The sequence below is a fragment of the Amyelois transitella genome, chromosome 8 (assembly GCF_032362555.1).
Source record: "Amyelois transitella isolate CPQ chromosome 8, ilAmyTran1.1, whole genome shotgun sequence".
In the NCBI taxonomy this organism is placed as follows: Eukaryota; Metazoa; Arthropoda; class Insecta; order Lepidoptera; family Pyralidae; genus Amyelois; species Amyelois transitella.
This window is the reverse complement of record NC_083511.1, coordinates 11,541,450-11,556,707: the sequence shown is the minus strand read 5'-3', so window position 1 is coordinate 11,556,707 and position 15,258 is coordinate 11,541,450. Positions and strand designations below refer to the sequence as shown.

Sequence of the window (15,258 nt, the reverse complement as noted above, 5' to 3'; positions counted from 1 at the left end):
GTAAAGGGTCAGGTCAAAAGTACCCGAAACCGCCGAGCTTGCATGAAGAGAGTTATGAATGTGGATGAAGCGAAGGAAATATACAGAGATCGTGGCAAGTGGAAAGAGGTAAGTAGTCTCTGCCTACCCCTCCGGAAAAGAGGCGTGATTTTATGTATGTATGTATCTTTCTACTCTATCCTAAATATATGTTATTATTATGTATTTATCTGTATTTCTTATTTGTAAGAGCATCGGTTGGTTTTTAAATAAATGTACATACCTTTGAAAATAGTCATTGGTACATGGCCGCGGTGGGATTCGAACCTGTGTCTTTATGCGTAACAGCGTTTTAACCAGGCACCTTACCGATTTGACCATCGACGCTCATACCTTACAATATAGTTAGCTTTATTGCCAGTAAATACTACCTACACGAATTATGCATTTATGTAATAAAAATACATAATTTTATTCGTAAAAAGCGACTAATGGAATGGCAAATAAACTTGAGATTATTGTAGGTAGGCGATGGGCTAGCAACTTGTCAATTCTAACATTTAGCCAAACAGCCGAACGTGGCCTTTCTGTCTTTTCAAGACTGTCTACCTCGCAAGTGATAAAGACGTGATTACCTAAGTATATGTTTCTATTATTGGTAATTCACCGATATGTTAGTGACGTAATTTAAACGGTGTATAACAGTTTATTACTCTCTTATCGTAATTCACGAAAATATAAACAAGATAAAACAATGATATAATAATTACATGATTATATTATCTAACTTCACTTGTATAGGTATAAACAATAAAGTAAAATATAAAATCGTTACATTTCCAAAAAAATAGGATATATAGTATACATTTTCAAAACGACTGCAAGATCTCAAGCTAAAAATATAAATATTACACATAACACAAATTTGAAGAAAATAATAGATACCTTTGGTTTAGGTTTTAATGGAAATATTTAAAGTTTGGTGAAAGAATGGCATTTTTTTTATACACTAGGTACTTTTGCCAATGCAGCAGCAAGATTTTTTAAATCTTTCGTTCTAAAATACTTATGCCAAAATTATAAATGTAATTTTCTCTTTTAGTTATTTGTGTATAGTACCTACCTTACTATCATCCACACGCGATGAGCGTGTTAATTCAAATGTATATTTATCAATAAATTTGATACACGTAAGTAGTTATCAAAAATCAGAAAGATTGATAGAGGTGTCTTATTTCATAGACATCATAGATCTAATCGTAATAATCTAATGACGAACACTGCAGATGGAAAATTTAACTTAACGATATTAAAGATATAAAACTACGTAGGTACCTACTTAAGGTAAAACATTTTAGGTAAAAACTCATTGGAACTTTATTTTTATTAATTTAATAGTTTAATAACGCTTTAATTTTTTTTTTGTATTCGTTATTTAAAATATTTTGAAATGTTCGAAATTTGAAACAAAAGTGTTGCCATGTTAAAGTTTGAAATTCACATTCGGATACCCTTTCACCCCAAGGCCGGTAACCATAAAGACAGATCCACACGGTGGCTTCTGTTCTTCCGTTATTGTCATACTGGCAGTTGTAACAAATAAAATGTCATAATTTGGCCCGCCAAAAGTGCATGAAGTTACTTGCTTGGCTGGGATGTCGATTTTTAGTATGATTTTTCCAGTGTTGGGATTCACTTTGACGATGCAAGAGCCTTCGAAGATCGCCCACCAGAGGTTTCCGTCGGTGTCGATGGTGCCGCCATCTAAGAGACCGGGAAGACCGGTTTTGGTGAAGTCGAGAACGGATTTGTTGTTTGCTGAAATATAATAAGAAAGTTATCAACTTTACATAGTACGAAGCAAAGTCGCTTCCCGTGTATGTCTATATGTATGTATGCTTATATCTTTAAAACTACACAACGGATATTGATATTTTTTTTTTGCTTCGAGAGGTAGGTTTATACGTATAAATAAATGCTACCAGTGCAAAGCCTGGGCGCCCCTAGTAAAATAAGAGCGTTTCAGAGACTACCTTCTCTTTCGATCCTTGCATGCTTCATGCTTTCCATCTTAATTTATCACTATGCAAACTCGTCAACATAAATGTAAGTTACGTGCGCATGTCTGACGCTATACTTACAAATATCACCAGTCTCAGGATTCCAATCGAATCTCCTGATATTTTTGTCCAGGGAGTCCACGTAATACATGGCCCTGTTGGTCTCGTCCCAGGCCAGGCCGTTGGATATGCCCACGCGGTTGACCAGAGTCGTGATCTTCTTGGCTCCGTCCAGGCGGAATAATGATCCTGATTCCAGGACGAATTGGCCAGGGGGATCCTCGTGGCCCATGGTTCCTGAGAAATTTATCATTTTTATAAACTACCGTGTGATGTACCTAATGTAATTTAAAGTACAGTGTAATTTTCCGGGACGGTTGTCGAGCCAGGACTAATAAGTAGCAGGCTTTTTACATTGTTTGAACGACAACTTTTCCACAAATACTTATTTAAGTCAAATTCTTCCTATTTGAGAAACGATATTATATTCTAAGATGTGGTGACTTCTCTACGCCTGACTTACAAAATATCACGCGACGCTATCAGCCAATGACAGCGAGGAGACAAAATCGCGCGATTATATTGGAGAGTACATTACCCGCAAACAGTCTCCCCCTGGGGTCAGCCTTCCCATCATTGATCCTGTTCTTCGTCTGCTGGTCCACCTCGAAGAGTTCCCGGACAACCTTGGCCTGGCTGTTGTTTTTCCCGTCCCATTGTATGATGATGAACTTCCGTTCCACTCCGACCACAAACTGGTCTGTCTTGCCTTCTACGGGCACGATGAAACCTACCCGACCGTCTGTGAAAGATAATTAGGTTATTTCTTTTAATATTCTCATGGTATCCGCTTGTGGTATGGTAGGCGTCAAAGGGATAGGCTTATAAACTTGGGATTCTTCATTTAGGCGATGGGCTGGCAACCTGTCACTATTTATATCTCAATGCTATACAGCTGAACCTACCAGTCTTTTTAAGACTGTTTGGGATACAGGCATGATTATATGTAGGAATACCAATTATATTATACAAACATTTCGCGTATTTATCCTTCAAAGGGTAGACAGAGTCAACTGTCTTCAAAAGACTGATACTGATTAAACTATATAGAAAGAAAAACAAAAATCTGTAAAACTAAGGTAGGTTGATGTGACAATTCCCTGGAGTATACTCACTGACTTTAGTTTTGGTATGTTCCCCGGTTTCTGGAACGTATTTATGTATGGTTTGCTCGTGAATGCTGACGAAATACAGCGCCTGCGCACGTTCGTCCCAGTGGGGTCCCTCGCCAAGGACCAGGGGGTCGGTGATCTTCTGCACTTTGTATGACATCTGTTTATTAAATTTTTATTACTTTTCATATTATATTTCAGTTGATTTACAGAAGGTATGAATGGAAAAATGTCTGCTCTAGCCGTGGCCAATGGATAACCAGTGCCCTTTCGGGAACACCATATTATAAGCTCTGTATTAGTTTCCAGGATAGTTTTCGTGACACTAAGGAGAGAGTTTTAGAAATTTAACCGACTTCAAAAAAGTAGGATATTGATTGGGGGCGATTCTCTTTTATTTACAATAATTATGAAATGGTTTTTCTGACGTCTACCAAGCATCGCTCGGTCAACCAGGTACTGATTATTATTTGAGGTAAACCATAGGCTACTTTTTATGAATATCACACCTGTGCAAAGCCCTGGAAAAAAGCTCAATAAAATGCCATATTACCACTTGGTAAATCCACACTAAGTGTTAGACACATACATACATAAAATCACGCCTCTTTCCCGGAGGGGTAGGCAGAGACTACATCTTTCCACTTGCCACGATCTCTCCATACTTCCACATTCATAACTCTCTTCATGCAAGCTCGGCGGTTACGGGTACTCTGGACCTAACCTTTTGCCAGGACGTACTTAATTTGATCAATATACGTTCATCAAGGCCTTCTCACTCCGACCTTTCCCTCCACACTCTCCTGTATATCTGCTAAGTCAACCTGCTTTCATTCATCCTCTCCACATGACCAAACCATCTTAACATACCATATGTCAGACACTTATGTACTGAATCGAATGGATTATTCCACTTAACTGATAAGTAATCGTTAGAACGGTCAAGTGACTGCAAGAGACAATAGACATGAGAAACAAACTGTTATTGACGCGTTATAAGGATGTTGTAAATTTTAATGCAAACATGAGACCAACTATTCGTCCGTGCTGTGTGGTTTTGGCACTTTAGAATAGAGTTACTCCATATCTTTCCCATGGATGTCGTTAAAGGCGACAAAGGGATAAGCTTGTAAACTTGGGACTCCTCTTATAGGCAACGGGCTTGCGACCTGATACTATTTGAATCTAAATTCCATGATAAAGCCATACAGCTGAACGTAGTAAGTCTTTTCAATACTGTTGGCTCTGCCTACCCCGCAAGGGATATAGACGTAACTATATGTAAGTATGTTTGTAACTATTCGTATCTATCTTTATTGTATCTTAGAAAAATCTTACATGATCATCAACCTCTCCTCTCAATGATTATTTAATGGGAATAACTTACATACATTATGTATTATTCTTAATTGTAAAGAGAAAAAAATAATGCAATGATAATTTTAAACTCGAGCATTTTGTTCTGACACAGAAAACAAAAAAAAGTAAAACTTTTTGAAAGTTCTCTTTATTATTTACATACTTAATCTCTTATTTTTGAACGAAATATGTAGGTACGTAATTATTATTAATTGGTAGATTTTACTTAAGCAAAAAACTTTTAATGATGATGAATATGAAATCCCTTTTTTATGGCAGGTGAGATTAAATTGCATTTCTATTTTTTTGTTCCCAATAAGAAATATCACACAGTTACAAAAAAAAAGTATGCACTTATGTAGGTTAAAATCCTTTCTCTTTGTAAAATGCAAGTTTTAAATAATACTTCCCTAATTAGGTAATATTGTTCGATTCTTTCTAAATCTAAATGTAGTTCGTTAAATTTCAGATTTGGAAAAATAGGTAGATTTTCATAATATCATGGCTACAAACTACTAAACAAAGTTTTCAAAAGTTTTCCTAGCAAAAAGTAACTTTTTGACAAATATAGGTAAACCGTTTAAAAATGATCATGGCAACAATTTTTTGGGCAAAAATAAACAAAAAATAAATTACAGGTTAACATTATTAATTGCTAACCACATAACTATCACACAGAAACACAACACATAACAATAACAAATGACCGTGAATGGAAAACATTAAAAAGCAACATAACCTCAAAATTATATAACCTTACCTTGCTAGTCCGAAGCCGGGCAGCGAATAACTCCAGCGGTAAATACGTCGGCTATCTATACGTCCAATTTGACGGCTATTTATTTAGATAAGTGAAGCTATTGTATTGAGGGAATATTACTAAGGTCCTCTTGTTGTCATTATCACCGATATTTGTAGATGTGCTTCTTCAAATATGGTACTTAAACTGAAACAAAAGTAGTGCTTACCAATTAATATCACAAGTATTTTTTACTTGCCGAGCGTCGGTGGTAGAACGGTTAAAGTGCCCGGCTAAATGCGCAAGGAATGCGTGTGGGCAGAAGTTCAAATCCTACTTCGGTCATGTACCACTGTCTTTTTTTGGCTATGTAGCTACGTAAGTAAGGAAACCTGCACCTACAGGGAACTGGTAGTGTAACCATGATCGATCGAATATGGGTTAAGTTTCCCTGCAAAAATTACGGAGTTCAGATGGCAGTCGCTTCGGGTTAAAACCTGACTCACTGAATTCAGGATCCAGAGGCATATCTCCAGAGTGGTGAGGATGCAACCGGGACTTAATCCAGGAGGAAGATCGCAAGTATTTTAAATGTATAATGACGTCTCACATAAATAAATATACATTGTTCGCCGTAAATATACATTTGGATGTTCACAATGATTTAAATTGTAAGTGATTCAATTAAATACACTAGACGTGTAATTAATTGAATTTTACATATAATTAATTATTAATTAATATTTATTCACTGCACAGTTAGCAAATTTATATAGTTTTGTTTGAAAAATTTGATAACATACTTTTACCAAGTAGGTAATTACTCAAAGTGTGCAAGCCGACCATCAGATGGTCGCTAAAACTACAGAATTCAATAACATTTATTCAGGACAATCTTCTTAGCGTGGATACTTTACAACAAACTTCTAAAATTGTTTAGTTATCCATGTAACGTATTATTGCATTTCCCTTAGAATTCAAACTCATTACCATTAAAACAGGAGTTTTAACATCTCGCTAATTGTAGTAGTTACCTATATTATGTTATTATATCGAGTTATTTTTCTAAGATTTCATACTATGTATAGAAGGGGGCGAGTGGGGCTGGGGCATATCTATAAACATCATTTTATAATTTACTTATATCCAGTTGTGGGAGTGGTCATGACCTTTAAAACAGACTACGTTTATATGGAACAAGTTTTCTTTTATCAACAAAGTTACAAGTGGCCTGGAGTACTAATAACAAATGCCTACTGTTAGTATGGCCATTTAATTAAGATAAAACTGATTAAGTATAATGCACTGGTTATAAAGTACTTTTGGCAAAGGAAATTACATCGTCAACGGCTCTTTTAATTGCATGGGTTTCTTGACAAGGTTTAGGGTTCCGTGTCCTTAGGCAGTCCATACGTTTAACAGTGCTTTTTTTTCTGGAAGCAAAACTATAATTGTGTCTTTGTTACTAGGTACAGTCGGGGTCTGATAAAACCCTTCTCCATACAAATTAGGAAGGTATGTACGGAGAGTTGGTTTTATTTATTATTTTATTTGTTTAAGCAATCCATATATCTTTTCACTTGTGTTTTAAATTTTTTTTAGACTTTTTAGAATTGGTAAGGGTTTTTTAAATTTATCTGCCTCGACAGTACATGCAGTGCTTTAAGAGACAGTTTCTTAATTATGCCAATAATATTAAAAATTAATAATTCAAGGAAAATATAATGGTACGGAACGCTTTTACATGTGCCCGACTCACACTTGGCCAGTTTTTTACTTATTCGTATTATGATATCATACACTGGGTGGTCAAAGAAGCGGTGATAACATTTTTTATCTAGTTTTATTTTCTTTTCATATTTTTGAAGAATAAAGTTTAAATCACCCTTCTCTATCCACTTTTTAAGTTTTTTGTTCATACATAGATACATATAATCACGTCTATATCTCTTGCGGGGTAGACAGCCAACAGTCTTGATAAGATAAGCCACATTAGCTTGTTTGGCTAAATGATAGTGTTTGTTGTTAAGTATCTTTTTAATTTCCTAATTCTATTTCTACCAGTACATCAATCAATTATTTATATCATATCAGATTTTGATACGACAGGCGTCTTGGGAGAAGTAATCAACCAACAAATCGATAAATTTTCTGTGTGCACACTATCTGATAAGCCGAATATTCTAATGCGTCACGTTTTAGGACTTACAGATACATACATACATATAATCACGTACATATCACTTGCGGGGTAGACAGAGCTAACAGTCCTAAAAAGACTGATAGGCCACATTCAGCTGTTTGTCAAAATGATAAAATTGAGATTCAAATAACGACAGGTTGCTAGTCTGTCGCCTAAAAGAAGAATCCCAAGTATATTAGCCTAGGACTTACAAACTACACAATAAAACAACAAGTGAAAAATCAGTTGACTTTAATTTGATGGAATTTGGAAAAAATAATACAATAACATCTCAAAGGCGGACGTAACGCTAACATTGAGCACTTTACAACCGTAAGTAATACATCTATCCATATAGTATATATATTCACAACACAATTATTGTATTTGTTAATTGTTTAAACTGATATGACAACAACAATTTTGTTCTTTGGCGGGGGTTTTAGTACATACATTGGCCTAATGATTACTGCCAATTTGGTGATCAAAACAATTCCATAAATTGGCACACGGTACATAACTAATAGGAAACAAAATGTCGCATCTGACCAGAGATTAAGTAACCGACGGTATTCTTAAAAATAAACTCTATATCTATGGTTAAGTAAACATTAATTAACGACTATAAACATAAAGTCTACTCCTAGTGATTTTAAAACTAATACTGAAACATCAAAAATGACTTTACATTGAAACATCACACATATACCTATAGAAAGAGTACACTCATTTTTTTTTCATCTTTTTTTTTCTTTTAATATTTTAAACAACGCTCTGTACAAACAATCAGATTTACGTTACGTAGTTGTTACGTTAAATATATACTAAATATGTCAATATATAGGAGGAATAAAGTATAGGGATCAAAAATTATGGGCGGATTGATAGTTCAAAGTCGATGTCCGGCCGCAGCAGTCGGAATATAAGGATACCTTTTTAAACTCCACAAAATATTGTTACATTTAATTCTACCATGTAAGATATATGTCCAAAACATTAAAGAGTGCCGATACAAGATATTTTGCCCGCTTTCTCAAGCTCAGTACATATACGAATCACAGCCAAACATTTTTTTTTAAACTTTCCAAAAATACATTCCTTTGGGCGGGTTTCTTGCGAGCGGCATTTACGTTTAGAACATTCAAAATATTGAGTAAATACGTGCGGCAAATACGGCCGCGAGTTGACAACCAAAAATTGACATTAATACTCTTATAATATGAACTAGTTTAATATACACATTAAACATCCCTCAGTTGTTAGCTCCAGTTATGCGAATGATTCGGTACTTATCGTAGTAAATGCATAGACTAGGTTTACCTTGTGAAAATCGCTGTTGAATCACGACTACATCCACTCAAAATATCGTATCTCTATGACTACCCAAGCACCAAGTTATCGAATGAATGAGATCATTGTAGGACCCTCTAATTTTGCGAAGACCCCCCTGTACACTCAAGTTTTCATACAACCGAGTTCAGCGTTGAATTTCGATGAAATTTTGTCAAATGAAAAAACATTAAGAGTTGTTAGTGTGATAGTTGTCTTTTATTATACCGAAAAATCGATATTTTTATATGATGTAGTTCAATCAAATATAAAAACTTGAAATAACAGAGGTGTCTAAGATTACTCGAGTTAATGGGAGATTCTAAAATGAATTATACTTGAGATCTAACGTAAACCTACATGTGAGCCTTAACGGAACAAAGGTTCGTACGGACTTACGCTAACTAAACTAAAGTAAGCCGAAATTATGTTTTTACGATGCAACACTTCATTTTATGTTTATTTCATGGAAAATTAAATTAAATATGTCCTCTATCGAATGTAACAGTCACACAATCTGACGTCACATAATCCAGCCAATCAGAACGAATCAAGAAATTGTTCGTATTTGCTAATTGGCTCGGATAATGTAAAAAAAAAAATTGTCAGTCTTCTACTTTCGATTTTTATATGAATTTAAATTATAAGTGAATTCCTTGGAACATTAATTTAATTATAACCATTAAAATGACGTCAAAAAGATATTTACAAAATTTAAAAGCAACATTACAGTTTCCCTTTTATGGCGTTATATCATTTCATGGTTACAATTAAACGAAAAGTTTAGAATGGAATGTGTTGGCTAAAGTATTGTAACTAAGATTACCTTTTCCTTAGACCCCATCAAAATCGACAAATCATAAGGATAATAAAAAGAAAGAAGTGTTGCATCCATAAAAGCAGAAACTTATAGAAACGAAACTAACAATTTACTTCACCTATGTTATTGGCTTAAACACCTAAGGAATGATACGTCCCTACTTCTACCAAAATGGTTGTATAAACTCGATCCATACAAAAATATTTGGAAAACCCTGTCACCTTCGACAATTTCGCAGCACCAATGAACACTTAGGAATTAAAAAGATCGTTTTTTTTTTGGAAAAAATATTAAAAGATTTATTTTTTAATCGCTGTAAATCTTGGGGCACAGTTTGTCAGTCGCAATCGATTACAGAGCCATCGCTCCGAACTCGATTTGGCGTTTTTCATTCGATTTTGTAATCTGATCCATTTGTTTCGGTATGGTACGGAAAAAAACAAAAAAATATGTTTTCAGCAGATGGAAAGTGTGATAGTGATATTGCAAGAGTGAATGCCGGGAACATAGTGAATGGAGCATTGCATGCCTTTATGAGCAGTCAGAAGTTGTCCAAAAAGGTTCGCTTGGCAGTAGGGGCGTATTGGTTCCAACACTAATGTATGGTAGTGAAAGTTGGGTGTGGCAGAAAAAGCAAGTAGAACAAACGCGGTGGAAATGAGAGCGCTCAGGAGTATGATAGGTGTAAAATTGAGTGACAGGATAAGGAACAGCGTGATAAGGGAATGTGAAAGAAGATATAGTGACAGGGATAGAAAAGAGAATGCTTAGATGGTTTGGTCATGTCGAGAGGATGAATGAAAGCAGGTTGACTAAGCAAGACGTTCTAGCAAAAGTCTGGTCAAGAGTACCCGAAACCGACGACCAAGCATGAAGAGTAAGAATGTGGATGAAGCGAAAGTAGTGTGCAGGGATCGTGGAAGTGGAAGGACGTGGTCTCTGCCTACCCCTTTGGGAAAGAGGCGTGTTTTATGTATGTATGCATGGTACGGAAATCATGACTCACGATATGAAATTAAAAAAAAATTAAAGCCTGTATACTATTTGTATACTATAAGGCCATCATTTATAATTTTCTTCTAAATAAATATACTCGTGACAAATGTAATATTAATTTTTGGATTTATCAAATAAATAGCCACATAATGACCATTTCAGATTACAAATTCGAACGAGCAACGAAACTAAGGTGCGGGAATGTCACAGCCCGACCGTAACCTAGCCTAGTCCACACTAATTACTTCTTTTTTTTTATTTAAGTACAATACAGGCCAATTTACAACAATTCGAACATGGCCCGCGGCATGTCTTCTTTTACATATAATATATATCGTTAAACATATATCGGAATAGGTGATTGGTGAGTTGATCTTAGGGTATGAATGTTGTAGCACCCATTTTTTTCAATTTATATGCCGCGTTCCTTTTGCCTTTCCTTTTGAAATATACAGAGCGGATAATACCATTTACACTTGTAGTGCACAAATGTTTTGTAGTTAAATAATAAATTTCCAATATAAACACTTAACGTCCAATTTATGCGAACGGATTTAATTTAAATATTAATATAGACACAGTGTATCATGATATAAATAAGATTTTTCAAAATGTCGTCCATCCTCATCATATCTGGATTGAAAATAAATTACGCAACCGCTATTAAAAAAAATTAAAATAATATTAACGAACAGTGGTATTATCCGCTCTGTATAACTCCCTACTAAAATAAAATTATCACATATTCCGACATTTGCTTACGAAAAAAATAGCTTTCGCACTGCGTGTGGCGAAAGACTAACACAGAAATATTTGAGACATTGAAAATTCAAAATGAAGGGAATACCTTTTCTGAATAATTGACAAAGATATTGTTACCACACGCAGCACAGTTATGACGACTTCATATATTAGCTACCAATAAAATCAAATGTTTTTTAAGCTTACAAATATTTTTAAAATTCACTTCAATTTTATTATTTGTATAGACAAATAGTTAACAACCACTTTTGACTGAAAAAGGTCAAAAATAGTTCTGACTGGAAAAAGTGCCAGTATTATTTTCATTTTAAAGTAAGGAGCTGCGCGTACGCAGCTGAATTATCTAAGTCATGCCATTATGAACTTTAAGTTATCAAAATTGAGAAAAACTTTTTTAATAATAATTGATAGCCAATACACAGTCGCCTCAGTCCCATACAAAAAAATCCAATCGGCGCTTAATCATTATCCCTTATTCGTTGAGCGGGTCGTTGTTCCTTATAGTCAAAGTTCAGTGCCGGCTAGGAACATTCAGGCACTTTGTTATTCGGCCGAGAATTAATATTTTTTTTTTTTTCATTTTTATTCCTTTTTTTTTAGTTTAAGTATATTTTCCCAAACACTCGTTTTTGTCTGAAGAAAGAAGAAAGAAATTTCTGAATTGAAGAATGCTGGAGATATAAAATTACGCAATTTTGAATTGACTTCATAAGGTAAGTGACATAATATTGCAATAATATTCAATCTATTCAAATTACTGTCAAAAGAACAATTAAAAGTATACAATCAACGTTTCGGAAAATACACTCAAATATAAATTTTTTTTTTACATGGCAACCAAGTTGCCATACTTTTTTTTTTTTTTCTCAAATTACTGTCAAAGGAACCATTAAAAGAATGCAATAAGTACATAGTCTTATCAACGTTTCGAAAAATACACTCAAAGAATTTTTTTTTTTTACATGGCAACAGTGTTGCCATACATTTTTTTCTTCTTTTTTTATTCGCAGCTTGGACACGCACGACTAAACCACTGAATGTTGGAATCTTTCACTTAACATTACAATCGACGCCTAAAACTAATGTTTCCAACTTAAAAACTACACCTGTTTTACAAATAATTGACTCGAAATGGGAATAAAACTATACCTTAGCTACGTTGGAATATTTTTAGATAAATTTTTTTTCGTAAAAATAATTATTCAGTGGACGTCGTGGTGTGGAGTAAGCGATATGCATTGAGTGAGACAACATATAGCCTTGTGCGGGCTCTGTCTTAGCAGTTAGGAATAGACGTGACTTGTAATGGTGTTACAGTATTTTATTTTACATTTCAATGAAAACTGTATTAAAATAACACTAACAAAAACAAGAAAAAATAACAAAAAAATATGCTTCCCACTTGTCTATAAACAGCATATTTTTTAAGTTTATATTGGTGGGTTTAAATGCTTCAATATTATTTAAAAAAAAAATATATTTACTTGAAAAAAAAAACGAAACAACAATTACAAACAAATTAATAACTCAACGACGCTATATATTATTTAATAATTATAAATACTTTTATATGTAGATAAACATCCAAGACCCAGGCCAATTAGAAAAAGTTCGTTTCTCATCATGCCCTGGCCGGGATTCGAACCCGGGATCTGCGTGCCACAGCACAAGCACCGCTGTGCAACAGAGGTCGCCAAATTATGCTTCTCAATTCATCATCGACATCGGCGGCTAAAATATTATTTTTATCAACAGTTAAGATTACTTAAATAAAACAAAATTAAATAACAATATTTAAACATGGCACTAAAATTTGAGCACCACTGGTTTTTTTTTTAAATATAAATCTGACGCTGTTATTATTATTTCAATCAAAATTAAAAACTTGCAAAATTTAATTGATGACATTCTTCAAGATATGTTTAGCAAATGACGTGTGAAAATGATTATTTACTTTTCAGCGAGGAAACGAATTGAACACCGATTTACAAATCACCCATTTCTAACCGCACTTGAGACGCGCATTTTCAAAGTCGCAGAGGAAATTGTATTTAATTAATCAGTTACTAAGGTTGTTATTGTTTCTTTTTTATTTTATTGTGAACTTTATCGATTATTATTTTTTATCATTTAATGTACAATTGACCACGAAAAAAACTATAACTATCGTAAGAAGGTAGTATATACTTCTCTGTGTCGTCCGCTGCACATAAAGCGGCAAAGAAAATAAACAATGAGACAATTTGCTAGCGGGATAACAAACGTCATGTTATTTTTCTTACAAAACTCTTTTCATAATGTGCATTTAACTATTGCGAACTACTGATTATTAAGACGTGTTCATAGACAACTATGAGCGTTGGGAGAATTTTTGAAAACTTGAAAAAAAAAAACTAAAAAAAAATAAAAACTGGAAAAAAAAGAGATTTTTGAAAACTTGAAAAAAAAAACCTAAAAAACTGAAAAAAATTAACACAAATTTCCTCTACGCACTCCTTAAAACACAACGTCTCGAATCCAAACAATTTGCGAGCAGTGCACTCACTCAAAGCATATCCCATCCGTTCTCTCCCCCCCCCCCTCTCCCCCCTCACTTGTGTTCGTGGTGGGGGAGGTGCGGCGGCGGCGCGTAGTGCGGCGGCGGCGCGTAGTACTGCAGCGGGGCGCCGTACTCCATGCCGTCCTCGTAGCCCACGTAGCTCATGCCGCCCATCATGCCCATCATGGCTGTGGATACGTCATGAATGATTCAATTATTGAAATCAAAGAAGGTTATACATACATACATGCATAAAATCTCCGTGCCACAAAATGTTGCCGGAAACAAACAAGCACCAAAATAGCACCTCTCCGGCTCTTTCCCATGGATGTCGTAAAAGGCGACTAAGGGCATAGGCTTACAAACTTGGGATACTAATTTTATAAAGCTGAAGAGTTGTTTTGACCCCGCTAATCTCAGGAACTATTGGTTCAAATTGAAAAATTCTTTTTGCGTTGAATATAGGCATTTATCGAGAAAAACTTTATGGAAAATGGACTTTGATGGAAAATGTGAAAAAAAAAACGGGGAAAATTATTCCTCCTTGAGGGCTTCAACGATGCCCAAAATAACAATTCCACGCGGACGAAGTCGCGCGTACAACTAGTATAATAATGAGGGTCTACCTAATATTGAAAGAGTTTTTTTTGGACTATGTGAATATAGTTCGCCTGTCGAGGGCCTGACGCTTCTCTAACAACCTTTTCGGCAAAAGCGCGCAAGGTATCTCTCGTATCGTTGAGTTAGTATCTCGTAACACAAGTCTCGAACTTACTTCGAGGCTAACTCAATACATAAAATTACACCTCTTTCCACTTGCAACGATCTCTGCATACTTCCTTCGTTTCAACCACATTCATAACTCTTCATGCAAGCTCGACGGTTTCGGGTACCCTGACCCTTTACCAGGACGTCCTTAATTTGATCAAGATACGTTCGTCTAGGTCTTCCCACTCCGACCTTTCCCTCCACACTCTCCTTGTATATCTGCTTAGCCAAACTGCTTTGATTCATCCTCTCCACATGACCGAACCATCTTATCATTTATTTATACTAGCTGTGCCCTCAACTTCGTCCGGGTGGAAATTATTCTGGGCATCATCGAAGCCCTCAAGGATGAATAATTTTTCTCGTTTCTTTCACATTTTCCATTATTTCGTTGCTCCTTATAGTTGCAGCGTGATGTTATATAGCCTAAAGCCATCCCCGATAAAAGTCTATTCAACGAAAAAAAAAATTTCAATTCGAACCAGTAATACCTGAGATTAGCGCGTTCAAACAAACAAACTCTTCAGCTCTATAATATTAGTATAGATATTTT

General features: G+C 35.0%; 2 protein-coding genes across 2 annotated transcripts in view; both read right to left on the bottom strand.

Annotated features, from left to right (window-relative positions):
* Positions 1–739: 739 nt before the first annotated feature.
* LOC106134086 (regucalcin) lies at positions 740–5,488 on the bottom strand. The gene is made up of 5 exons (XM_013334044.2): positions 5,331–5,488; positions 3,215–3,371; positions 2,638–2,841; positions 2,121–2,336; positions 740–1,797 (listed from the first exon to the last, which is right to left on the bottom strand). The coding sequence occupies exons 2-5, from the start codon at positions 3,369–3,371 to the stop codon at positions 1,463–1,465; spliced, it is 912 nt and encodes a 303-aa protein (XP_013189498.1). The 5' UTR covers positions 5,331–5,488; the 3' UTR covers positions 740–1,462.
* Positions 5,489–7,726: 2,238 nt separating this feature from the next.
* The window catches only part of LOC106134084 (protein ovarian tumor locus), a 28,783-nt gene continuing 21,251 nt past the window's right edge, over positions 7,727–15,258 (bottom strand). The window contains exon 16 of the mRNA XM_060945637.1: positions 7,727–14,125. Within this exon, the coding sequence (XP_060801620.1) occupies positions 13,989–14,125 (137 nt within the window). The 3' untranslated portion in view covers positions 7,727–13,988. The remainder of the gene's footprint in view (positions 14,126–15,258) is intronic.

What these genes read in the sequence shown, in the direction of transcription:
- LOC106134086 (XM_013334044.2), bottom strand. Translation starts at nt 3,371, where the DNA reads ATGTCATACAAAGTGCAGAAGATCACCGACCCCCTGGTCCTTGGCGAG. An exon ending in ACATACCAAAACTAAAGTCA is followed by an intron (nt 2,842 to 3,214) that starts GTGAGTATACTC and finishes TATCTTTCACAG; the next exon opens with ACGGTCGGGTAGGTTTCATC. An exon ending in CAGGGGGAGACTGTTTGCGG is followed by an intron (nt 2,337 to 2,637) that starts GTAATGTACTCT and finishes TAAATTTCTCAG; the next exon opens with GAACCATGGGCCACGAGGAT.